General features: G+C 41.6%; 1 protein-coding gene across 2 annotated transcripts in view; it reads right to left on the bottom strand.

Moving 5' to 3' along the window:
• Positions 1-25,570, bottom strand: part of LOC142144540 (protein Mis18-alpha-like) — a 40,161-nt gene extending 14,591 nt beyond the window's left edge. Inside the window, exons 1-4 of one of the 2 annotated variants that reach the window (XM_075203543.1) lie at positions 25,315-25,567; positions 13,225-13,291; positions 5,011-5,133; positions 4,027-4,126 (exon numbers count right to left, since the gene is read on the bottom strand). In XM_075203543.1, coding sequence (XP_075059644.1) covers positions 4,027-4,126; positions 5,011-5,133; positions 13,225-13,291; positions 25,315-25,474 — 450 coding nt within the window. In that variant the 5' untranslated portion in view covers positions 25,475-25,567. Of the gene's footprint in view, positions 1-4,026; positions 4,127-5,010; positions 5,134-13,224; positions 13,292-25,314 lie in introns of both variants that reach the window. The other variant, XM_075203544.1, reaches the window with a different exon arrangement.
• Between the last annotated feature and the right edge of the window lie 530 nt (positions 25,571-26,100).

Raw genomic sequence — 26,100 nt, 5'->3', positions numbered from 1 at the left:
CACATCCACTGCAAGAGGATCTCTTGTTCTTGCGCAAAACTCTGGAACCTTCCTGTTGACTTGTGACGCCATCAGATCTCAATTTGGAAGTCCCCACCTGTCTACCAGTGACTGGAACACTTCCGGATGAAGAGCCCATTCTCCCGGTAGAACCTCGTGCCGACTTAAGATAATCTGCCTGCCAGTTCTGTATTCCTGGGATGAAAACCGCCGACAGCGCGGGCACGTACCTTTCGGCCCACGCAAAAATCTGAAACCTCACCTTCATCGCTCTTACACTCCTGGTGCCCCCCTGTCTGTATATGTACGACACTGCCGTGGCATTGTCGGATTGGATTCGGACCGGCCTTCCTTGCAAAACACTGAGCCCTCTGCACTGCTTTTAAGATGGCCATCAGTTCCAGCACATTTATGGGAAGAACAGACTCCTGCTCTGACCACAGCCCTTACATCCTCAGGTGAAGGACTACTGCCCCCCAACCACTCAGACTGGCGTCCGTGGATACTAAGATCCAGGACCATGGAGCAAAAGACCTGCCCTCTCTCAGATTGTCCCTCACCAACCACCATCTGAGGGATTCTCTCGCCTCTGGTGACAATCTCATCCACTGACGATCCAACCTGAGGTAGGACCCTGACCACTTCCTCAGCATGTACCATTGGAAACATCTGAAGTGAATCCTTCCGTACGGAAGAGTCTCGAAAGATGCCACCATCTTTCCTAACAGTTTCATACACAGAAGCACTGAGGGCCTCCTGTGCGACAGAACCCTGTCTGTCAACTCCTGTAAGGACCTTACCTTGTCCTCCGGAAGAAAAAGCCTGTTGTCTGCAGTGTCCATTATCAATCCCAAAAATGACATCCTTTGGCAAGGTATCATTTGAGACTTTGTTCCATTCAGGAGCCAACCATGCCATTCCAGCACCCTCACTGTAATTTGAAGATGTTGTTCCAACAACTGTGCTGCTGACGCCTTGATTAGTAAATCGTCCAAATAAGGTACAATTTGCACCCCTTTGGAAAGGGCTGCCGCCATTATCTTTGTAAACACACTTGGGGCTGTTGCAAGCCCGAACGGAAGAGCCCTGAACGGATAGCGAGCTGAACCACCGTAAATCTGAGAAGCGGCTGATGCCCCTCTCAGATTGGAACTTGAAGATACGCATCCTTGATGTCTATTGATGCCATGAACTGACCTGCCTCCAGACCGTTTATGACTGATTTCAGAATTCCATCCGAAAGGAAGCTATCCTCAGGTAACGATTTATTTGCTTGAGCACTTGCCTGAATGAACCATCCGGCTTTTGGACCAGGAAGAGGTTTGAGTAAAACCCTTTCCTTCTCTGGTACTCCGGAACCTCTACAATAACTTCCTGCAAAAGAAGCAAATCGACAGAGGTGAGCATTGCCTGTCTTTTCCGAGGACAGCGGGGTAAACTGGTTACAAAAAACCTGCGAGGAGCCGGCCCTACCAAGTCTATCATGTAACCTCTTCCCATGATTCCCTGAATCAATCTGTCCGCTGAGGACTCTGTCCACTGCTGACTGAACAGTAGCAACCGTCCCCCCACTCCTCCCTCTGCTACCAGAGGAGGATGGTAGTCATGCTATCCAGAAGCTCGGCGAAAGAGGACCTACCTGCTGCAGAGGAAAAGGATGATCTTCCCCTAAGCGACTGTCTCCTACCTCCAGAAGCTCTTGACCTGACTGTCTGGCCTCTGCCAGACACGCCCCCACGAAAAGGCTGTCTAAAAGAACTAAACCTTGGAGTCCTAGGTCTAGGAGTATTCACAGGTAAGGATGTACTCTTTTTCTCTCTCTCCCCCCCCCCCATACACATAACCTGGGCCTCCTCATACACATAACCTGCTGCCTCCTTTAGGTGCATAACCAAAGGGAGCAACTCCGAATCCTGTAATGTGGATGCTAACTGCCAAGGCCATGCTTCCATAGCCCTTGCTACCCAGGCCGAAGAAAACGCTGGTCTGAAGTTTGTACCAGCAGCCGTAAAAGACTGATTTAAGAAAAGTTTTCAACTTACGATCAGTCGGATCCTGGTACCGGCAGTTTTGTCTGGCGAACCAACCTCGCCACAGGCGTATCTACTCTCGCCACCTGTTCCCATTGGGTCATATCTTTCTCTTGTAGCGGATATAACGACCCAAACTTTCTAGGCACAGTGAACCTCCTACCCGGATGATTCCAAGAGGCCTCTGCGATCTCTCTCAGCTCTGCAGAGGGAGGAAACCGGACCGCCTGTTTAGAAACCTTCTTAAAAAGAGACCGATCCAAAGACCTCGTCTCTTCGACTTCAACAAATCCCAATGTCTGACGTACTGCTTTTACCAGATCATCCATACCCTGGTACCTAGAGCCTTCCTCTGACTCTATTAATGAAAGATCAGAATCCTCTAACAATTCACCTTCCTCCTCAGGAGGATCCCTCTGAATCAGACAGAGACAACAGCGGATTAGCTGATCTAGGTCTCTTATTTTTATGTAAATGCCTAGGATTTTCCAGCAAAAGGTTTAGCTGGTCCAAACCCCTAGCCACTGCAGACCATCCAGCCTCCCCCGCTTGGGATGACTCCTGGTGTGCCAGGGAAGGAGATTGTCCCACACCTGGGGGCAATAAACTAATCATCCCCCCCTGAACTCACAGAGGCTAGCGTCCCAGAGGTAGAGGGTAGCCCCATAGCCACCACTGGAATCTCCGCTGGCTTAGATAAAGGCTTCACTAGGGTATCAACCCCTGTGTCAAAGCTGCCACCCACTCGGGAGGATCTGTCCCCTGAATGGAGCTGTCTTTAGGCTGTAACACCACAGGCGCCACAGGGCAACCAGCACAAAGCCCCCCTGGATCCAGATGTTCACCATTCAATTTAGCATTACATTTGGAACAGACAATATATTTGGCACGTGTTGCTTTACTTTTATCAGCCATCATAAGAGAAGAAAAAAATAAAGTCACGTACAAGACAGAATGTGCATAATTAGATAGTATTTCTGAAAAATATCTTGTGTGTTTGTGCCTAAGTCACAACACAGTATTTCTGACCCAAAAAGGAGAGCTATAATCTCGTTAACATTAAGCTCTACCTAGTATATGTGCCCACAATACTTATACTTCTCTTTCCAGCATATATAGAGAGAATAAATGATACTTAGCAGGGAGACGTCTGTCAGCAGTTGCACTTCCTCTCCGAATGGCTGCTGCTTTTCCTCCTTTGTATTTTGGCACAGAAGTAATCTTCCACCTGCTTCTTCAGCAGAGGGGGGGGGGTTTATATAACTCCCCTTCCGCTGGCTCTGTCCATTTCCTGCGCAGTATATCAGCGATTTCCACTTCTCCACTAAGTGGAAATATCTGCTAATCTGTCCCCAAGTTCCCCCTCCACTTTTCACTGAGGAGGGGACTTGGTAAGCTCCACTCCTCCAGGCAATGGCCCCGGGGAACGGCAGGAGTACCGGTGCTCTCTGCCTCTGGCAGCGCCAGACCCTGCTAGCAGTGTGAGAGCGGTCTGTGCAGACCGCTTATCACACTGCGAGAAGTCTCACCACTCCATGTGAAAAACGGTCAGCGGGAGCAGCGGCTCCCCTGCTGACAGCTGCTTCTCGGTTCACGAGTCGGCTCTGTATTACAGAGCCACTCGTGTGCTAGTCAACAGAAAAACTCTACAAAGAAAAGAAAAAGCCTAATTACAGTGAACCCTGTTCACTGTGCAGCTCTTCAACTTCAGCCAATACTCCTTGGGCACCTACATCAAACTGTGTTCCATTGGGAGTTGGCAGGGGGATGGCCTGTCAGCAGCTAAAAGAATTAACTATTTAGGTACCAGACTCCTCCCTACCCTACTCAACCCCCAGATAGATGAAAGAGAAAAAAAGCGTCATAGGAGAAAAATATTTAAGATATTACCCTTAAACTGGATTTGCCTCATGCAGAATCCCCACATTCCTATAAATCACAGATAAAGAATTTCAAAGTAGAACTCCAGAAAGAGATTCATTGGTGTTCCAATTACCTTTATTAGCTCTTCATTCAATATTGCGTACTTTTCTAGTGTAATTGGCACCTCGCTCGTAGGAAGTAATTGGTCTTCGTCAGCAGAGCCAATAGTATAACTGGAATGAAGATACTGCTGTTAACTTATGATGGAACTTTCTCAGCAACAAGACTTGATATGTAATTTGCTCTCATCAAATTATTCTGCCCATACGTAACACGTTAATACAATTGTAAAACTATGAGTTCCACTTAGGATGATTATTTACAGTTGAAGCCATGTTCAGTTTCTGATGAATCACAGGTCATGTTCTCTGGATACATACCAAGCATGAATCTCTCAAAACCCACCTGTTCAGGAAATCCTAACCTTCCTGTGTCTAACCTCCTCTGGCCCCTCCTCTTCACTGCTCTATTTTTTCCTCCCTCCTCATTCTGCCCTCATTCCTCTCTCCCCTCAAGAGTTCTCCTCTGCTCACCATGATTCCCCACTTTGTGTTTCCTGCGAGTCTGCCCCCTCCCTTTAGATTGTAAGCTCCTGCAACCTGGGTCCTCTAACCCTCATGTCCTCCTTCTTCTGTTTACCTATGCCTTTGAGTCCACAGCCTCATTTTTGCACCTCGATACTAGCTCCTGCCCTTAGTTCTACTCCTCTATCCTGCCTTCCCCTCTCCATCACTGCTCTGATCCTGTTAGTTAAGTTCATACTGCTGGACACAGGTTTAGCTTGCTTTAGTTCACGGCCATCCTCTCCTTCCTAGTTTCTCAATGCGCTCAGCTGTAATGATTTTTATTGCACTTTGTTTCTGTTTTTGTATTGCCCTGTTTTTGTATGCTGTGTTCTGTTTTGTTCCATGCTCTATGTACGGCTCTATGTAATCATAATAATCACAAGTAGTGCTTCATGATTTACCATGGACTCCAATTGGCTGGAAAAAGTAATCATTCAGAAATACTTTTGTGACACAAGATTTACCAATGTATATAGTTTAATCCCTCTTACCAATTAAGAGTCTCGTCATTTAACGCATAAAAATGACGCTTGAAGTTCAGGTGTCTTGGTGTAGCACAGTAAAACTTTCCAACAATTGCAGTACATCCACCACAGTGCAGGAGTTGATAAGTGCTAATGATTGGAAAGACAACAAAAAAAAACAAAAAAAAAAAAAAACACAGGTAAAAAAATTGTCATTAAAATATTATAAAAGTATCACCTTGGCACAGTCTAGCCTGGAGCTCTAGACCTCCAGGAGACACTTAGCATACTTAAAAACTATATACACAAGGGAGCAAGGGGGCCTCACAGATATTAAATCCTACTATCTATTGGTAGGATACTGAAGCAATTGTCTTTTCTATTTTAAGCATTGCTACGACCAAAATAAAACAAACCCAAAAATGATAGGAAAAGGTCTCGTAAATATCATGACACATGTACTTTATGTAAGGTATGACAAAATGTTATACTGACTGAAGCAGAAGATAGATTTTCCCAACTAATTTTTAATTTCACTTTCCATTTTTTGTTTGTTTTAACCATCCCTTCCCTATTCAGTGCCAATGTTACAATGGATCTATTAATGTTGGCTGGCAGGCAACAGTGACCAGACAGATCTACCATGCAGAACAGACATGCTTTTATGTATATTGGAGTAAAAAAAAATAATAATTATCCAAATAATTTTGGCCTACGTTTAGCCGACTAGCATAATGAGGTTACCAAACAATCTCCCCATAATGCCAGACAAAGATTCTTGGGCTCCCAGCCTGACCATTTCTTTCTCTCCCCCTCATTAAAACTTCCTCACATTATTTACTACTATAAGTTGTCGTGTTATATGTTGTGTTGTAGGCGTTCAGGTATGGAAAAATGCAGAATTTGAACGTTTCAAAGTCAAAAAGAAAACAAGAAACAAAAACTAATTGCTGCTACTCAATGTGGATCGTACAGCAAGTGTTATCTCCTACAGCAGTGGATCCCAAATGTTCTCGGTGCCAGGCACCCTTAGGATCTCCAAAATGTTTTCAAGGCACCCCAAGCCAAAATAATTACCAAACAGTCCCCCGCCTTGCTTGCCCATCTTACCACCGGCCCTGGTCGCGGCACATCAGGGAGTCATGGTGCAGTTTGGGAACCACTGTCCTACAGCCTTTGTAAGAAGCACTGTTAAATAATTTAATGATAAAATTATAGAAGCCAATGGGTGTTAAGATAGGGATAGATTTTAATATTACTTCAATGGTCTTTTTGACCAATCTAGAGCAACCAGGATCATTGGTGTTCTCTCTCTTTTGATCTTCTTTAATGCACGGGATAGCATTACTATCAGTGGAAATAGTGGATACCATGACAGTTCCAGTGAAAGATCAGCTAATATACCGAAGAGCCCCTGCAGATTCATGGTCACCAAGAAATAACTCTTCTTTTTGTGATTTAGCCAAGAGACCATCATGTCCACCTAATCTTGTCATTATTTGATGGAATACCCCTGGGTGAAGGGGCTATTCCCCGGGTTGAATGGACTGTCTGGTCAGGAATTCTGCCTCCCAATTATCCACTCCTGGGAATGTATACCATCAAAATTGTTGGGACCTGCTCATCTTATGATCTTGGTTGATTTCTTCATTGCTAGGGAGAATTTTGGTTCCCTCCTGAGGATTTATATACGTGGCCTGGCGTTTTCCACATTGAATTTGAACTGCCTTGCCCATTAGGAAGCACTGTACTTCTATCAGAGCATTTGTCACTGCTCTGACTTTTTAGAACATTGATGTAGTTTATTTGCGGGACTAATAACTCTAACCTATGATGCAGCGACACTGCTCCTCATCCCTGAAGATTGAGGTCTGTGGTCACAATGGTCCACTTTTACCACCGCAAGAGAGACTGAGTAGGGTCTCCGGTGACATCCTGATGAACTGGGAGGCTAACTGAAGGCTGGACCTGTACCACAGTATCAGAATATTGCACCTCTTCAAAAGCGGAGACAATCATCCCCAACAATTTCATGAAGAGGTAGAAAGATATTCATTTGTCGGTCAATATAGTTCTCACTCATTTTTCAATGGTTAGTTTTCTTGTTCTATCCTAACCATTCCTCTTTGCAACCTGGTATTGACTAGGAGTACCAATAGCACCATGCTCATCGGGTACAATTTCTGATTATTTATGAACCACCTATCAGACTGAAAAACTGAGCTGCTCTGCGGAGGTGGTTCTGAAGAGGAGAAACAAAACAGGTCTTGAGGAGAATGTCTAAATAGGGGACTACAATTACTCCACTTGATCTTAACAGACCAGCCACCACTACCATGACCTTGGTGAACACATGATGTATCGCCATAACTAGGTCATCAATTCCCTGACTTTTCCTCAAATCCTGATGAGTCCTCAAAATCTAAGTCCCAGCAGTTCATTCTCTTCTTGTGAAGAAAATTACAAATCTTCACCAAAACAAACCTTGGCTGTATTCTGGAGCTTACAAGTTTTTTGGCCTGAGGAAGATTCTAGTAGTTTACCCAGTGAGGTAGACACTCGCCACAAACCCATTGCCGATTTCTCCTAAGGGAGAAATCAATCCCAACTGCCATGAGTAAGGGTACTTTTGAAATCTGCCTGCATTTCCGGAGCTCGGCCACCAATTTGAGGCTGGCACCAACTAGGGACCCTCCGTCACTGTTCAACATATCAGTGAGGGGGGGGGGGGGGGATCACCTCCGGAGCCTTCCACGAGCTGGTGATGGAAGAGAGGTGGGATGCAAGCTGCGAATCCACCACCTTCTGCTACACAGAATAGAAAATCTTGTAGAGCATCAGTATAAGCTGCTGCAGCAGCAACTCTATAACCTACATATAAAAGCATAAAAAAAAAAAAAAAAACAACAACAAATGAACCCAAAAGGTGCCATAGTGTTCAAGTCCTTGGGCACGTAGCCTAAAACTAGAGAGCCATTGGTGAAGAACCATAGAAGGGAGGAACTTCAGATTTTGTGTAGTTGTTAATCACTAAGTGCTCAGCTCCTGCACCAGCCTCACCCTTACCCCATGGTACCATTGTCCCCAAATAGGAAGAAAGAGAAATGTAGTTTATCATAATTTAAGCAAGGTAATTATGCAACAAAATGAAAATAAAAACAAGCTTTTGAATGTCATGGGGAAAACAAATTACATTAGCATAAGTGGTTTATTGTTTCACAGTTAATCAGGCCAAACAACATCTGTCCTGTAATTGCCCTCATTATGATAATATAGAGATCATCATTTTTTTGTAGAGCATCACAATATTCTTCACCACAGTGGGGAAAACAAAGCATAAATATAGAAAGAACAGGAACATAGAATTTTTACATGAGAACAAGGTGTAGGGAAGGCCAGCAAAAATGAACTGTAGTGTGTGTGTGTCTGTGTTGTAGGAAATTTAGATTGTAAACTCCATATGAATGATGAAATGTTCTCTGTAAAAAGCACTTCAGAATATGTAGGGGTTATATAAATAACTAATAAATAAATGTATACACTTACATTAGTGACACAAACATGTACCATAAATGCAAAAAGTAATACTCTAAAATATTTTTATCATAAAATTTTAATAGTGAGGTTGTGAAAAAATGAAAATGATGTCCGCACCATCTGCCTTCATAGCTCAATGGTCAACATGACAAGGTGAACAGCCTATTCCTAATCATGGCCACTGTGGCACACTGGTTAGGATTAATGCCTGATAGAGCTGAGGCTAGGTTCAAATCTGACCAGAGCATTATTTGTGTACAGTTTGTATGTTTCACCGTGTTTGTGTGGGTTTCTTCTGGGCGATTCCACACTCCAGAATCATACTGGCAGATTGACTGGCTTGACAAAACTTAAGCCTAGTGTTTGCGTGGTAGGGAATATAGATTGTAAGCTCCAATGGGACAGGGACAGATGTGAAAGATTATTAATATCTGTAGAGTGGTGTGGAATATGTAAGTGCTATATAAATAATGGTTAATAATAATAATAATAATAATAATAATAATAATAATGATATCCTCCACAATTCCAGCACACAGAGTCTCACAGGTTGTCTGAGATGATTAGTGTTCACATTGTAAGCTTAACAGTCAAGAAAAAAGATCCTTTTCATATGGTTCATTATCAGGTTTACTAACTATTTCAGACACAAACCTAAATTACCTAACCAAGGACAGTTCATGAAGGTGCCAGGTCATACCTAGTTCTGAATTAATACTGAAAACAGATTATTTGCATGTAAATCCCTCAAGAAATAAACACTCAGAACAGGAAATCCTACATATAGCTAAACATTTACTGTGAACAACAACTATATGTTTCTTCTATATTGGATTTTGTACACGGCTGTATTAGGTCTGCTATCTTTTAGGCAACTATGAATACTCAGGAGTGTGAGCAACCCATGTACCGACAGGAACGTGTTCACTGTGCTCATCAGAAACATTCTGTGACATCATCACGCTGGCTCTAATGATCACACAAAGCTTAAGGCATTTATAACAGAAATCGACTATAAAACTATGCATCCTGTCCTCTCTATCAATAACAGCACGTGTATTAATAACTATACATTGCAAAAGGTACACTTGACATAGCCAGAAGAGCTTTGAACAAAGCCACTGCACTTTGTAGTAACTAAAACCAGCAGAATACAAGTAGTGCTTTTCAGGAGGAGGAGCAGTTCAACTTTCAACTGTACCTTATATAATAGTCATATTTCTGGATGTTTTTTATATTAGCACCTTTCCTGGTGGACACACAAACGGGATGTTTTCATAGCATGTTGAGAACTCTAAACTGAATTAACTGGTGAGCTTTAAGCCTAATACTAAGAACTTGAGTGTATCATCTATCGTAGTAGATACTTTATCAATTTTTCATCATAAAACATATACTTTGCCATTTGAAAAATTTTGGTCAATACGTGTGATAATATGGTTTGAAGTAGATAATTTGAAGGCGTGTGAATGTGTTTTTTATTTACACCACATAAATTGTGCAAAATAGTCCAGACACATTATGTAGAGCACCTTCTGCGTAAAGGGACTACAAACATGTTTTATGGTCAGGTATGCCAATTAACATGAGAACAGGAGAAGTGTATGGCAACATGGTGGCGCAATGGTTAGCACTTCTACTCATGTTCCCCTGCTGGGGGTATACCAGCTGGGTACCAGTGTCTTTTAAAAGCTCCTGAGCATAGTAAGCTCCCAGCCCAAGTGCAATGGGAATATGACCTTGGTCACCCTCTGACGGTATAAGACTGAGAACGCATTTTTAAAAATATATATACAAAATATTAAAATGTATTAACCACTCAGAAATGCTCATAAAAATGATCCACAGACTATATTACACCGAGGGCCAAATAAAAATTTGGCCCTCGGTATCCTAAATTTGTTAGAGGGAGTGTGGGAAAGCCGGATCCCTCTTTCACGTTTTTTGGAATTGCCCCCAAATTAAACCTTTATGAGATGACGTATTTGAACTAATCTGACAGGTAACTTCATTAGTCATCGCACCACCACCAACTATGGCTATCCTCCAACTTTATCCGCCTGACTTACCGGTGGCTCACCACCGGTATGTTGTGGGTCATATTCTAATCGCTAGAGCGGCTATTGCTCAGCAGTGGAAGAGCTCGGCTCCCCCGCCTCTCTCCAAAGTCATAGCAAAAACCCAGAAGAGTTACACGATGGAGTCTTCCCCCTGATGAAGTGGTTCACCTAATCTGACTATCATGCTACTCACTCAGCTGCGGCCTAATCCCCTAGTTTCCATTAGAGCCTCTGTCTTTTTATTTTAGAGTTATTAAATGCAGGGTCTCCCATGTACTCTACTAACTCCCCTTCCAGAGCAGCTCATGATGATGTCAACGTCCCCCTCCCCCCACTCTCTCCTTGCCTCTTCCCTGTAGGATGTAACCTCCCATTTTGTCTTTTTGATTTGATGTGTATTTGATAAATGTTGTCTACACCAGTCACTTAAACTTTGATTGCATGTAATTCTACTTCTCTCTGAAAATTTTTATAAAAGTTCTTGTTAAAAGAAATCTACAGAATTTCACCCCGAAAGAGCACAAAAAGAGTCATCCAGTTGTTTCCAAGACAAGACAAAACATGGTGCACTTAAAAAGTGTAATCTTCTTAATTACTTAATTAAACTAAACAATGATGCTCACAAAGTTTGCAGCAAAGTTGTACCCTAACAAGTGTGTGTTAAGAATTATAGTTGGCTATACAAGAGTCAATGAAGGAAAAATTATATCTGAAAACACTATAGTAAAATCCAGCTTCTTCTGTACGTTCCGAATAGCTTTCATCCTCAAACCTCATGTGTGCAAAGCCTAAATAAGTGATGGGCAACAGGTGGCCCTAAAAGTCTTCACATGTAGCCCTCAGCTCCTTCCTGTTTTATTGTCAAACTTGTTTGTAATAGATTGTAACACTTATTTAAAATGCCTGATGATATGTTATTACAAATAGGGGTCTCTTTTTTTGATTAAATGTATTGTTTTAACTTACTCATGAGGGTAATATGCAGCCCTTTTGAAGGTTAGAGGGCTGCCCATTTGGGCCCTGAAGTATATGAAGTTGCTTATCAGTGGCCTAGACACTTCATATTGAACTATTTATAGCCCAAGCTTTCTATTACTGCTTTTTGACAATGTTCAATTATACCATTCTATCACTTCTGCTTAGCAATCTCCCTATTTACCACGGTCACCTCCACTACACTGTACTGCCTTGACCTGCTCTCTCTATTGAACCCCTGTCAGTGTTCTGCCCAGCATCTATTTCCCGGGTGCTCCACCCGGCTGTTTTTACTTGCCACCAGTTCTTGGAGCCCAACATAGTCCTATTATAATATTGGAAATAATAGTATTGTCACTCACCGGACGGTTAGTGCCTCTGGTTTGGGACATGGGTCTCTCTCTCTCTTGCCGGCGCCTGTTCGGCGCCGCGGCCGTCCGCCATCTTGACCAAGGATTGCGCATGTGCAGAAACCACGAACTGTTAAAACCTTGCTCATAGTCTCATTGGTCAATCAATCACCTCTCACTACTTAATGCACCTGTTACTCTATTACCGTTGCCTGTTCTTTGGTTCTCATTCCCTTGTGACTCCGAGGTGTTTCCGGTTTCTACACGTGCTCTCCGTTTGCTGTGGAACATACCTGCACCTGGACAAGTCGTCTCTCCATATCAGTGGTACAACTTGCTAGCCGCAGACTGCTCCTCGCTATCTAGTATTATACCAGCATCTGCACAAGTCTTTACATTTACCAGCGGGAACATATGTCAGGAGCAGCTTACCCTACAATTTTGCATGGTACTTGTTATTAGGACTAAAGCCTATAGTGCCTTTGAAGTATAGCTGCGAGTCGCTGACTCTCCTGCTGCATTATTGATTGGTCCTTTCATAGACTTTATCCAGTTGTCATATATTGGTCTGCTGTATGCTACCTGGTGTGCTAATGCACTTGGAACTTTCTCCTCCTTTTATTACTGCTCATCAGTCTACCGTGTTACCATTGTTCAGAGACTCTGCATTTATATCATTGACATTCCCTTTCCTATTCAGTTGTACAGTTCCGTATATTCACCACACTTCCCAGAGGGCCGCGACCTGCACAGTGGCAGCCGCTAAAACCATACTCCCTTGCAGGAGTTCCTGGAGAAGACCAGCCACTGTGTTAGACTCCGCGCCTCTGGTAAAGTGAAATTCCACCTTGACAAGTATATTTTATTATAACAGGCACTATGTGAGCACTACAGCCAGCAGTGTGTGTTTAGACCACTGACCACCAGTCTGATATTCCTGGTAGGTCTGGGCAATAACTGCCAACATTGTTCACTATTATTACAACTGCTCCCACCCGGCTGCTTCTTAATGTCACCCAGCTGCCAACATTTTCTAGGGAAAACACTGCCTATCATACCACATATCTTCTCACCACCTCTTCAAGCACATGTTAATCCACTCTTCCATGCTTCAAATTTGCTTCAGGTACATAGCAAAAGTATTTCAAGCTAATTTTAGAAGTAATGTTTAACATTTATATAAAAGAATAAAATATATTTTTACTGCTAGTACATTTTTTACACAACGTGCACTTTTAGACACTTCCAGAAAAGAAAGCATAACTATGTGGGCACAACGCAATGTACACACACCATTGTGCAGAATTTGACGTACGCACCTGCCAGAGTCATGGCCATCGCTGGATACGATCTTCTCTTCCCCAACTTCAACTTGACTTGTAACAGCTGCAAGGAAATAAAATACAATCTTTAAATTAGTGAAGCACTCAAATTGAAGGAACATGAGCGCAACGTAATTAATCTAGTACACATGATCAACCAGGTGTAATGGCCATTCTGAAAACAATATTACCCAATACATGACACAGCCCAGCTTATGACATGCTTTATAAGCACAAGCACAAGATGATCATAGTGGAGTACTGAAGTAAATATTTTGAAGATCCAGTAATGACTGTTTTATTATTTTAAAATCATTTATAATATATGTCAGTGGACAATAAAATTACAAATTAGTCAACTAATGATGTCCTTGCAGTGTTTTAGAAGGAAACTGCTAAGTTGTGCTCTTTGCCATGATCATCACTCCTTTGCCTGCCTTCTCATTGATTATGGATTTTGCAAATTCCCCTCTTCCATTTAGTAAATCACCAGGGCTAAAGCATAATGGACAATGAAGAAATTGCAACACTTGTTAACATGCATGCAAATTATTCAGCATTTCATTGAAGGAAACAGGGGATTTTAAAATGTGTAAGATTACCTAGTATGAAAAATCCATTTACTATATAGGACCGCACACATTTCAGGAGCCAGGTAGCCAATGTGCCTGACAAATTACTGCTGGTGCATAACTTTTCTCACTTCTGTTTAGATACATTGTGAGCAGATTTTTACTGGCTCCTTAAAATGTTCTGATTGCTCCTAGAGTACACGCGCTCCTGAATTCCACATAATTTTGTCCAACCCCAGGAGACAGTATGCCCAACTGTAAAACATGCATTGTTCCTTATATCACACAAGTTTTCCTAATGAACACTGAAAAGATAAACCCACAATTCACCGATCATTAGACCTCACAGTTTACTAATACTTTATTTAAATTTATTTTCAGTATTACTGATGTTTCTACATGTTAGCCTTATATATAGGATTGCTAGATATCAATCTAAAGCATATTGCTGTAGAATGGTTGCCAGCCAAGTGAATTACAGCAGTCCTGCATTACCAGTCTTTTTAATAGGTTTCATATACAGCCAAGTTCAAGGAATTTCTAAACTAGTGCCTCGTATATGAGACAACAAAAGTAAAAGACAGCTGCACCAGGATTTGCAAATCATATTTACATGCATTATTCAGTCCTTAAACACCCACACCTCCCAATTGTACTTTAAGGACTCCCTTTTTATTCAACGGAAAATCTTCTCTATCCATGTTACTTCAAAATGCTCTTATTTGGAAGTGATATATATTATATCTGTATTGACAAACTCTTCAACAGCTTGTGAAATATGACAGAAGTGATTCTACTAGTGGCAGCGTACAAAAAAATAAAAATAAAAAAAGAATAAATAAATAGCTATCTGTATAGTCGGGTTTCAGGAGGTCCTCTTTAGTAACCCTTAGGGGACCTGCTTCTCCAAAATGCTTGAGTGCCAGTAGCTCAAAAGAAAACAAGGTATGCCATGGTGTAGCATATTCTTTTTATATGTAGACTCACTAGGTAGCATAAAAAAAAAAGTCTGCAATGAGTATATGCAAAAAAATAAAACATTCCTAGTATCTTCTAATGCTACTACATATAAAATAAAAATACTTATGAACTGCCAAACATCATCGGTCATATATCTTTTCGAATGTTCATGTCTAAGAGGTCCTTGAAATTGCGTACAAAAGGAACACATGAGAAACATTAGGAACAAATTAGAGACACATTCTGTGTCAGAGCATTTTTAAAAATTGCTATGATATAGATCCTAATAAATTAAAGTTTAAAGCAATAGAATGTGTCACTTTAAGCTCTAGGGGTTGTGATCTGTGCAAAAAAAAAAAAAAAAAAAAAAAAAAAAAAAAGGCACATAGCGAGATGTTCTGCATATATAAACTTGGCACCTTCTGGACTGAACAAGAGACTTGAAATAGCCACATTCACTTTAACACTGGTTTGCTGTATTATATACTTTGGGGGGTATTCAATTGTTAACGAGTTTGTAATTTCGAGCGAGTTGTCTTTTTTTTTTTTTTCTTTCCTATTTTCGAGCGCAGAAACTTCTCCCGCAATTCTTATCTTTTTTTTTTTTTTTTACCGAAACGGTCTTATCGCGCTCCAACCGTTTGTCAATGTTAAAGTATAGGCTGGATGCGAACCCTCAGCGGAAAAAGCTATTCAATTGTTTTTTAATGCTGTGGGTGAAACAGGCAAATCTGCTGTTTCATCTCGCACCTCCTTGGTCTGCTCAAAGAAAAAAAAACATTTTTTAAGTTAAGAAAAATCTATATTAAACTGAAAAAAAGGTGTAAAATAAAAGTTCATTAAAATAACCTAAAAACTGAAAAGTACTATTTTTTTTAAAAAAAAATAACAGTGTAATAATTAATTTTTTTTTTTCAAAGTTCCCCCTTTAAAAAAATCCATTAGTGGTGCATGTATTTAAACTTGAATTATTTATTTTTTTAGGGGGGGGGGGGTGGTCGTGCCTGACCTCAGTCAGCTCTCATCAAAATTGTGAAAAGTAGCATGTTATTTATTTTTTAAAACCAAAAGCGTTTGCTCCCCACTCTATGCTTTAGTCTTAACCCTAGTGCTGCAGGCTATTGCTGTTTAAATCTTGGAAAACATTTTTTCATTGAACCAGCACTAGGCAAACCAGCCGGGGTGATAGGCACTATAGCAGGGGGGGAAACGCAGTTTGGGTCCCCCGGCCATAATGACTAAACACCCACAGACTGTTCAGCGCTGGCCTGGATTCCCTAGGGAGTGTGGTCCGCTGAAAAATGTAAGCGGGCCACCCAGCCCAGTGCCGATAGCACTAGGGCTCTTCCTACTACCCCTGGGCTGTGGGCAGTAGGGTAATAAAATGGGGATTTTGTATGAAAAAAAAAACGAAAATAAAATTTTTTGACTTGTGGAACTACATGTCCCGGCCAGACATGTTGGCCTAAATAGTGTGGGCATGCTGCTACTTGTCCAACTACAAGCACCAGCGTACCCATGGCACCCAGGGCATGTTTGCACTTGTAGAACCACAAGTGCCAACATGCTCTTACACCCACGGCTGGCTGTGATCTGTAGTTCCACAAAGCAAAATGTTAAATAAAAGCACAACACCCTCATTCCAACCACAAATCTTTATTAAAAATAATAAAACCCCAAGAAATGCAGTAAACACCCTCATGTACACCATAGATTCTTATTAAAAAAAAAAAAAAAAAAAAAATACTCACCATGGACGAAATCCTCAGTTTTCTGATGCTTTACCTACACACACTCATTTACGCAAAGTCCCAACAAATAAAAATGTCCATGCTTGGCCAGAGTTCACGAAATGTTTGTAAATGGCAAAAAATGTACCTGCTTGTAAAATCTTTAAATCTGCTGTCCGGGGGTGGGGTGAAGGGGGGGGGGGGGGGGGGGCATTGTTGCTTGCAGTGCTGGGGCCCTTCTTGATTGCATTAATTTTTTATACTAAAATGACTGCCTTAACCACTCCTCATTTCAAACTTGCTAGGACCAATAATAGAGCGCGAGGGGGTGGATGCAGTGTTTACAATTGAATTGAGCGGGGTTTTTTTAAAAAACGAGCACAGGTTTTTTGGGGTTTTTTTTCGAGCGCAGGATTTTCACCCGTCTCGCTAACAATTGAATATGCCCCTTTGAGAACAAGCAGTATTTTTTATGTTCCTTCATTTAATTCTGTTTCAACTAATTACTATTTTTAATGTTTTAATATGAGCCTCAAATTTACAGTAACTATATATAAGCTTGAGGATTTTCCATTTTTAATCTCTAAGAAAGACTTTATGTCATGTCTATTTGACATCTCCCTTCTAAATGGATGATGCGGTTGTCGAATCTAATTCAGATTGTTCACCTGTAAGTGTCAGTTTATCAGTTATGAGCTGAAGAGAATTAAATACACTGCATGGTTTGCGTGTACAATTAGCTCTGCTTTATTTGTTACCAGTCCATATCTATATAGCAAAAATCACGCATTACAGAAAACTACGCCCCAAAAGGTTTTAACCACTCATGCTTCATTTAAACAGATCTTGTTACATTCTTTCATTTTCACACAGGAATACTCCCCAGGGGGGAGTTGTTTTTTTTATCACCATCTGTTATATTCAAGGTCATGAGCACAGTCTCCTGCAAACAATGAATAACTCCTACAAACTATCTAATCCAGCGGTTCCCAAAGTGTGCACCGCAGCACCACTAGGAGCCGCGGCCCTTTCACAGGGGTGCCGCGACCAGGGGAAACAAAAAACAGCTTACCAATCCGGCAGCGCCCGGGACCCAGCATTTTTCCCCCTCCTCGCTGAATGTTGGGCATGACGTCATCACGCCCGACATATTCAGTGAGAAGCAGCAGGAGTGAGGAGGATGCTGGCTCCCGGGCGCCGTCGCATTGGTAAGAAGATAGAAGAAAAGACAGAAGAAATAGAAGAGAGAAGGCCAAGTATGGTAAGTAAAGAAACGGAGGGGGAAGGTGGAACGAAACAGCAATGGAGGGGCAAAAAAAATGAACAAGGGGGCAGACAGTGTGTGCCTGAACAAGGGGGCAGACAGTGCGTGCCTGAACAAGGGGGCAGACAGTGTATATGGATGAAGAGAGGCAAGGTGTGATGATTTTTGTACATGTTTTTATTTTGTTTGTTCTTATTCCTCTTAACATTAGCTGTAAATTATTCTTTGACAGAAATAGAATTGAAAAAAATATATAAAAATATTATTTTCCCTTGGATTTATGTATATTATTTTTGCAAACAACTTACTAAGTATTTCTGTCCTGACCTAAATACTTGTTACATTATTTTGACTCACTTAAAAAATGGGACTGCTTGGTAATTATTTTGGAGGGGTGCTTTGAAAAAATTATTAAGACACTATGGGTGCCGCGAACTGAAAAAGTTTTGGGAACCACTGATCTAATCTGTCTTTAAGCTATAAGAGAACAAAATGGCTATAAAGGCAACAAGATGGCATCAGCTTAGCAAAATCATATTTCTCACTGTTTAAGGAAGACAACCAATTATATTAATAAAATGTTTGAAAACTGAATGACTCTCCATTTTAGTCGTTGTTATTGTTTCGGAATGTGTTCCTGTATCCTCAGTTTTAATGGTCTTTTAGTCTCAAAGTTGTCCATTTACCAGACGCCTTCTCTTGCTAAGATATTGCCCTATACCCATGCTGTTGTCTCGCCCTCTTTCACTCCCTATTTTTTGGGGATTGTACAGTAAATATAGGAGACAAATCTTTTAGTAATAATAGGTTCCGTAACTACCCATTCTTTTGTGAGCGGAAGTGGCGTTATTTTTGAACGTCCTAAGGGTGGAGGCTTTCTGTATACCTCGAAAGTCGCTCAGATTTTTGTCTTCACACTATTCGATTATGAACTTTTATAATGTAATATTTATACTACCCATTTCCACGACACTTGAGCAAACCCCAGAGGAAATGGCTTAGACAAAATGCGTTGTCGAAGTAAGCAAATTGGATAAAGTCATTTCAATTAATATCGAGCAAACTTGGTTGGTTTTGTTTGAAAAGATGCGTAGAGCACGCTACGGCGTGGAAGGGCGTATCTAGCCACAACACGTGGCAATAAGTTTTTACACACATTCGCACAAACACACATTTGTAATTAGTACACATTAATTGTAGCTGCAACACAGTTAGTTATTTATGTCGAAAAATAGTAGTATTTATGTTTAATGTTATAAGTTATATGCATGTTAGTAAAACATATGGTTCAGGTTATAGGAAATGTGTCATGTTTGGTATTATTTTAATCCCCTATTCAGCAGCAGTTGTCCGGTTCCTTCACCGAAGAGATCGCACATTGCATACTCTAGTTAGCGATGTTAGGGAATAAATGTTTAAAGTGATACTGACTATAAAATGCTAATAGACTAGTTGAAACTGGATTCTTGGTGGGAAAGTCAGAGCACATCCCCTGGAGAGATGACCCCACCTTTGGATATTTTGGTTTGAACTGGCCTATGGTCTGCAACATCATGGACCTTCCTGAAACCTGGACCAATAGAAGCAAGCCACATCACCTGCATTGTTTTACTGTATTTCTGACTGCATATAAGCAGGAGCTCTTCATCTAGTGAGCAGTCTTCTTTGACCACAGACCTGAATGACTGTTCACTGAATCCAGGGCGCCTGCGATAAGTAACGGCTGTACTTATTTTATTTCTCTTGAATTATTCTGCTACTTTTGGATAATAAATATTTGTGCGTTGGAAACACAAATCGAGATTTGACAATCGTTATTGGATAGCGACAAAACGTGCATAACAGCGTGGGATTCACATCTATGACTTCCCTAGATTGGAAGCGAAGAATTCATTTGAATGTTGATATATGCCATGTTAAAATCATATATTTGGCACGCACATATACTTACCCATCTATGCAGTGAGTCGTCATATAAAAAAATATGCTACACTATTATATATCTTGTTTTGTTTTGAGCTAAACAGCACTTAGGCATTTTGGAGAATCAGGTCCCCTATGGGTTACTGAAGAGGGCATCCAGAACCCTTGCCATTCAGATAAGCTATTTATCTATTTTGGTACACTGTCACAAGTAGAATCACTGATTACTTTCAATTTATTTTTGTTTACTACACTATGTTTGGTGTGCCTGCTCTATTTTATGGTTCATTTTAGATTTATACTTGGAACAGGTGTATGAGAGGAGCAGCCTTACTGTATGGTTTTAAAATTTATATTTCTTTTATGATCAGTTGAATTCAAGTATCATGGTTTATTGTATTCATCACTTAGGGCCATAAGTTTTACACAATTTTTCATTGTGAAGTAAGACAGTTTGATCTCAAACATTTTAATAAAACACACTGTTCATCTGAATATCATTAAGTACATGAAAGAATGTATATTTCTGTAACAAATTCCTTTTTGGTGTATAAATTATGAGAGGTAAATCCACCGTCTTGATTGGTATGATAATTGTGATCTACCGGTCACTCCAGTATATGAATAACTGCCTTCCTCACTCTTATACACAGGTGAGCCTGGGGTTAGTTAAGGTCTTGCATACAAAATCAGAACTCTAGAAAAAAAATTGCATAGTTCACATCATGTTAATAAATTATATCACAGTTGTGTAACATGTTCAAAATATATTTATTTCACCTTTTTAAATGCTGAAGCCAAGATCGTTTATAAAAATTCCATTAGCTAATAGAATTTAGTTCCTGAAACCCTAATATCCTCAGTTAACGCAAAGATGTCAACTTAGTGTGGCAAAAAAAAAAAAAGAAGAAAAAGTAGAACTAAATGTGGGTGTGGTTTTACACAACCAATTAAATATATGATTTTCTTTTGAAAAAGCTATAATCACACACAATGCAGCCCCATGTGACCAGTATTTAATGCAGAGCCTATTCTAATGACAAATATAAAGCACTGACAGCATCAAATACAAAAAAAATACAGTACATATTAGATATTACTACACAATGTAGACCAGCAAAATCTCTGTGGTTGATACACAATACATGCAACCCAAAACTATGAGGTAACTTCAGAGCAGGTCATCCAAAACTCTGGTGGTTATAGAGTGCAGGCCACCCAGAGCCACAGTGCAGGCCAAACACCATGAGCCTCATTCATTAAGGACAGTAAAGCAAATTTTTTTTTAACTGTGAACCTTGAAAACCATGTTGCAGTGCAAGAGGTGCAAATGAGTTTATTATTATGCACATAAGGAAAATACTGGCTATTTTTTCATGTAGGACGCAAATACTTGATAGCTTCATTTACACTGCCATTAAAAGTTGATCTAGGACAGGGTTGTCCAACCCGCGGCCCGCATGCGCCCCAGCATGCCTGTAAATGTGGCCCAGCAGGAGTTTTGGCTGTGGCAAGGGGGCAGCGCTGTTAATGAAAAAAAAATCCTGCAAAAAAAGAAATGTCGGGCGTGACGTCATCACGTCCGACATCCATTGCGGAGCACAGCACATAGGAGTCACCCGCGTGAACTATCAGCAGCAGTGAAACGGAAAAAATAAGAGAAGAGGATCAGAGAACAAGCCGATTAAAAGGTAAGTTAAGGGGTTTGTTTTTTTTTATTATTATTTCAAGGGACGCTGGCCAGTGCATAAACTCACCTGGTCCTGGAGCATCACGGACCTTATCTTCCTGTCTTAATGACAGCTGTATTGAAGCCCTTCATAAAATGTTGTAACAATATCACTTGATGTTTGACAGCAGCCATTAGCATGTCATTGAAGCACTGAGCAACAACAAGGAGCATTAGCAATGTTTTCTATGGTTTTTTTGGATGATCAGCTATCATAAATGCTAGTGTATTTTATGTGCGGCCCAAAATAACTTGTCGCCTTCCAATGTGGCCCAGGGAAGCTAAAAGGTTGGACACCCCTGATCTAGGACATGCTCTACCCCAATTATAAATCTGTCCTCACATTTTAAATTTACCTCCCCCTCCAACGCAACATGTTTTTGCCAAGGTTCAAAGTTACTCATTTTTTTTTTGCTTTACTTTCCTTAATGAATCAGGCCCCATGTATTCTGTTTCTCTGGAGTGCGCCTGGTCAGCTGTGTAGGAAGCTGTCACACTTACATTATGCATTTTTAAATGCATTAGGCTAACATATATCTCCTCGCTTGTCTCAAAATATCTCCCTACTCGACACCTCCGTTCTGCACAAGATCTACGTCTCTCTTCCACTCATCACATCCACCCATTCTCGGTTACAGAATTTCTTCCGGGCTGCACCCACTTTTTGTAATTCCCTCCCTCGCACAGTAAGACTTTCCTCTAGTCTTCAAACCTTAAAGCGTTCACTGAAAACCCACCTCTTCAGACAAGGTTATGATATTCCTCAACCATCATCTTAATTTCCCTAGATTACCCTATTACCATCCTCTACACCAGGGGTCGGCAACCCCCGGCACGCGTGCCAGACGTGGCACGCTGACCACTTTTGTCTGGCACGCCGACGCTGAAGCTGCTTCAGCAAAGCAGCCGATGATGGCCGAAACGGAGCTTCAGCGCATGCGCAGAAGCTCCGTTGCGCAGAAGCTCCATTTCGGCCATCATCGGCTGCTTTGCTGAAGCAGCTCCCAGGTTTCTCCAGAAAGACGAGTCTACAAAGGTAAGTAAGGGCAGCAAATTGAGGGGCATACTTTGCATTTGTGGGGGCAACTGTGGCATGCTATATATTTATGGGGGCAACTGTGGCATGCTATATATTTATGGGGGCAACTGTGGCATGCTATATATTTATGGGGGCAACTGTGGCATACTATATATTTATGGGGCAACTGTGGCATACTATGTATTTGTGGGGGCAACTGTGGCATGCTATGTATTTTTGGGGGCAACTGTGGCATGCTATATATTTTTGGGGGCAACTGTGGCATGCTATATATTTATGGGGGCAACTGTGGCATGCTATATATTTATAGGGGGCAACTGTGGCATGCTATATATTTATGGGGGCAACTGTGGCATGCTATATATTTATAGGGGCAACTGTGGCATGCTATATATTTAAGGGGCAACTGTGGCATACTATGTGTTTCTGGGGGCAACTGTGGCATACTATGTGTTTCTGGGGGCAACTGTGGCATACTATGTGTTTCTGGGGGCAACTGTGGCATACTATGTGTTTCTGGGGGCAACTGTGGCATACTATGTGTTTCTGGGGGCAACTGTGGCATACTATATATTTATGGGGCAACTGTGGCATACTATGTGTTTCTGGGGGCAACTGTGGCATGCTATGTGTTTCTGGGGGCAACTGTGGCATGCTATGTGTTTCTGGGGGCAACTGTGGCATGCTATGTGTTTCTGGGGGCAACTGTGGCATGCTATGTGTTTCTGGGGGCAACTGTGGCATGCTATGTGTTTCTGGGGGCAACTGTGGCATGCTATGTGTTTCTGGGGGCAACTGTGGCATGCTATGTGTTTCTGGGGGCAACTGTGGCATACTATGTGTTTCTGGGGGCAACTGTGGCATACTATATATTTATGGGGCAACTGTGGCATACTATGTGTTTCTGGGGGCAACTGTGGCATGCTATGTGTTTCTGGGGGCAACTGTGGCATGCTATGTGTTTCTGGGGGCAACTGTGGCATACTATGTGTTTCTGGGGGCAACTGTGGCATGCTATATATTTATGGGGGCAACTGTGGCATACTATATATTTATGGGGGCAACTGTGGCATACTATGTGTTTCTGGGGGCAACTGTGGCATGCTATGTGTTTCTGGGGGCAACTGTGGCATACTATGTGTTTCTGGGGGCAACTGTGGCAAAGTATGAATTGTGGGCACAACTATGAGGCATAAGATGAATTGGGGACACAATTATGAGGTATGATGTGAACTGGGGCACTACTGTGCGGCATAACATTATTTTGCTGGTCCCTTACTGTTAATATGATATTAGCCTCATAAAATATATATATATATATATATATAGCCGAGAGGGATGGGGGCGGCTACAAATTGCCCGGGCCTGCTTGGTGGCCCGAGTCCCCACTGGAGACCTATCTTTGAAAATACATTTTTTTTTTTAAAAGTATTTTTTATTTTTTTTATTGAGTGCAGGGGGGATCGGTAATAGCTAAATCCCCTTCAGCTCAGGTATTTCAGACGCCAGGTCATGTGACTGCAGTGGATCACATGGTACACTCGGCGAGCTGCTGGATATCTTCCCATGCTGTGCAGTGGAAAATAAGGTAAGAAGGTGTGCTGGAGAGGGGGCATGTGTGACTAAAGGTGCTGGGCAGAGGGGGGGCAAGTGTGATTAAAGCATGTGGGCAGAGGGGACATATGTGAGCAAAGCTGCTGAGCAAGGGGGCATGTGTGAGTAATGCATTTTTCTGTAAGAGGGTGGCCTGGTGTTTTTCACCTGCTAGACAAGCCCCCAATGATGCACTGCACGCCCCCAATTGTACGACCACTTGCATGGCAAAAAAAATGTTGCGCCGCCGCATTTTTTTTTATCATGCTTGGCTATAAAGGGGGACACATGAAGTTGCTATACTGGGGCCATGAATTTCTCTAGGCAGCCCTGTATGTATATATATCAGTGGCGCACGCAGGGAGGGGTTTCTGAGTCTCTAGAAACCCCCCCTGCGTTAACTAAGTGGCCACTGTCCTATAGAGCAGCCGCGGCGCTGTATTGTATACAGCACCGCCGCGCGCCCCTGTGTGTGTGTGTGTGTATATATATATATTTATATATATCTATCACACCCAACTGGCACACCTGGGCTTCACTAGATTTTAGGTGGCACTCCGATAGAAAAAGGTTGCCAACCCCTGCTCTACACAGCTAACACAAGACAACAACCCTCTGACCAACATTGTCACACACACAGCCCGCTCAATACTTTTACATTTGCATTCTAGCTGGTACATTGTGCAATATGATGTAGCACATGCCCTTGTGTTTCAAACTCCCATTGTCCTGTAAGATTGTAAAATTGCGAGCAGGACTCGCTTACCTCTCTGTCTGTATGTATTACTCAGTACTGTCTTATTAATGTTTGTTCCCAATTGTAAAGCGCCACAGAATCTGCTGGCGCTATATAAATGTTGATGATGGTCATAAAGATCCCCACATCGCCTATATTACACATAAAATAAATGCCTTCTCCATAAGCAATATAAAAAAATGAAACCCCATCTATTTACTATGTAAATAGATGATGCTGCCTCAAAAGTCAACCCCCATTACCCATGTAAATAATTATGCCCTCTCCAAGACGCCACTATTACCCATATATGAATAGTCCCTTCATTTCCCATGTAAGGCTGGATGCCCTCCCATTGGCCGTATAAGAAATGATGTCCCACCAAATCGCCCCAATATCCTTGCGACATAAAATCTCCCGCCACTATTCCACGTACAAGAGGTGATTTGTCCCCTTCGTTCCACATGTACGATATGATCACCTCCTGCTTCCCGTATTACATGTAAACGAATAGAAGCCCCGTGGTACGTCCACTCCGCACCTTTTAGCAGTTTGATACGATCGCCAACGTGATGGAACGCACAGTCTTCCGAGTCACCCAGCGGGCACCGACACATCACGCATGTGTAAATAGTGGACTCTTCGGGCTGTTCTCGAAGACTCATAAAATTGAACTCCGCCGGGAGACTCCCCAGAGCCATGTTGTCGGAGTCCTGCACTGGTCCTGTTCTCTCACATAGCTGTGTACCAGCAGCTCAGACTCGGCGCCAGTATGTGTCATGTGACCGGGCTCACTGTACCACGTGACAGAACTACAGCCAGTAGCAGGCGGGAGAATTGATCATTGGATTGAAGTTTTATTCTGTCAAATCTATGATGTGTATAAACTATAAACCGATGCACTGATAACTGCAAGAAAAATATTGTAACCAATAGCAACTAGAGCTTGTATTTTTTTTCTAGTACAGCAATGGAAACAGATGTATGCATGGTTGCCAACTGTCTCTAATTTCCTGTCATTAGACCCAAGTTTCATGAACAAGCAAAGTGATTATTAAAATGTGGAGGGAAATGGGAGAAATATGAGGGACTGAATAAATGCTATTAAAATTTTAAAATATATAATTTATCAGCTAATTAAAAACAAGCAAACGAAAAGATTTAAGATTGTGAAATTTGAAGAAAAACATTGTGAATAAAATTATGTCTGGGTGTTGACTAATTGATATGGACTGGAATCACTTCACATGTATTAACTTATATTAGATAGTGCACTGGTTTTTGTTTTGTTTTATATTAGCCTAATTGCCATTAGTTGTGGCATTTA

The sequence above is a fragment of the Mixophyes fleayi genome, chromosome 3, assembly GCF_038048845.1.
Source record: "Mixophyes fleayi isolate aMixFle1 chromosome 3, aMixFle1.hap1, whole genome shotgun sequence".
In the NCBI taxonomy this organism is placed as follows: Eukaryota; Metazoa; Chordata; class Amphibia; order Anura; family Limnodynastidae; genus Mixophyes; species Mixophyes fleayi.
The sequence above is the reverse complement of the archived record's forward strand: the minus strand, read 5'-3'. Positions and strand labels throughout refer to the sequence as shown.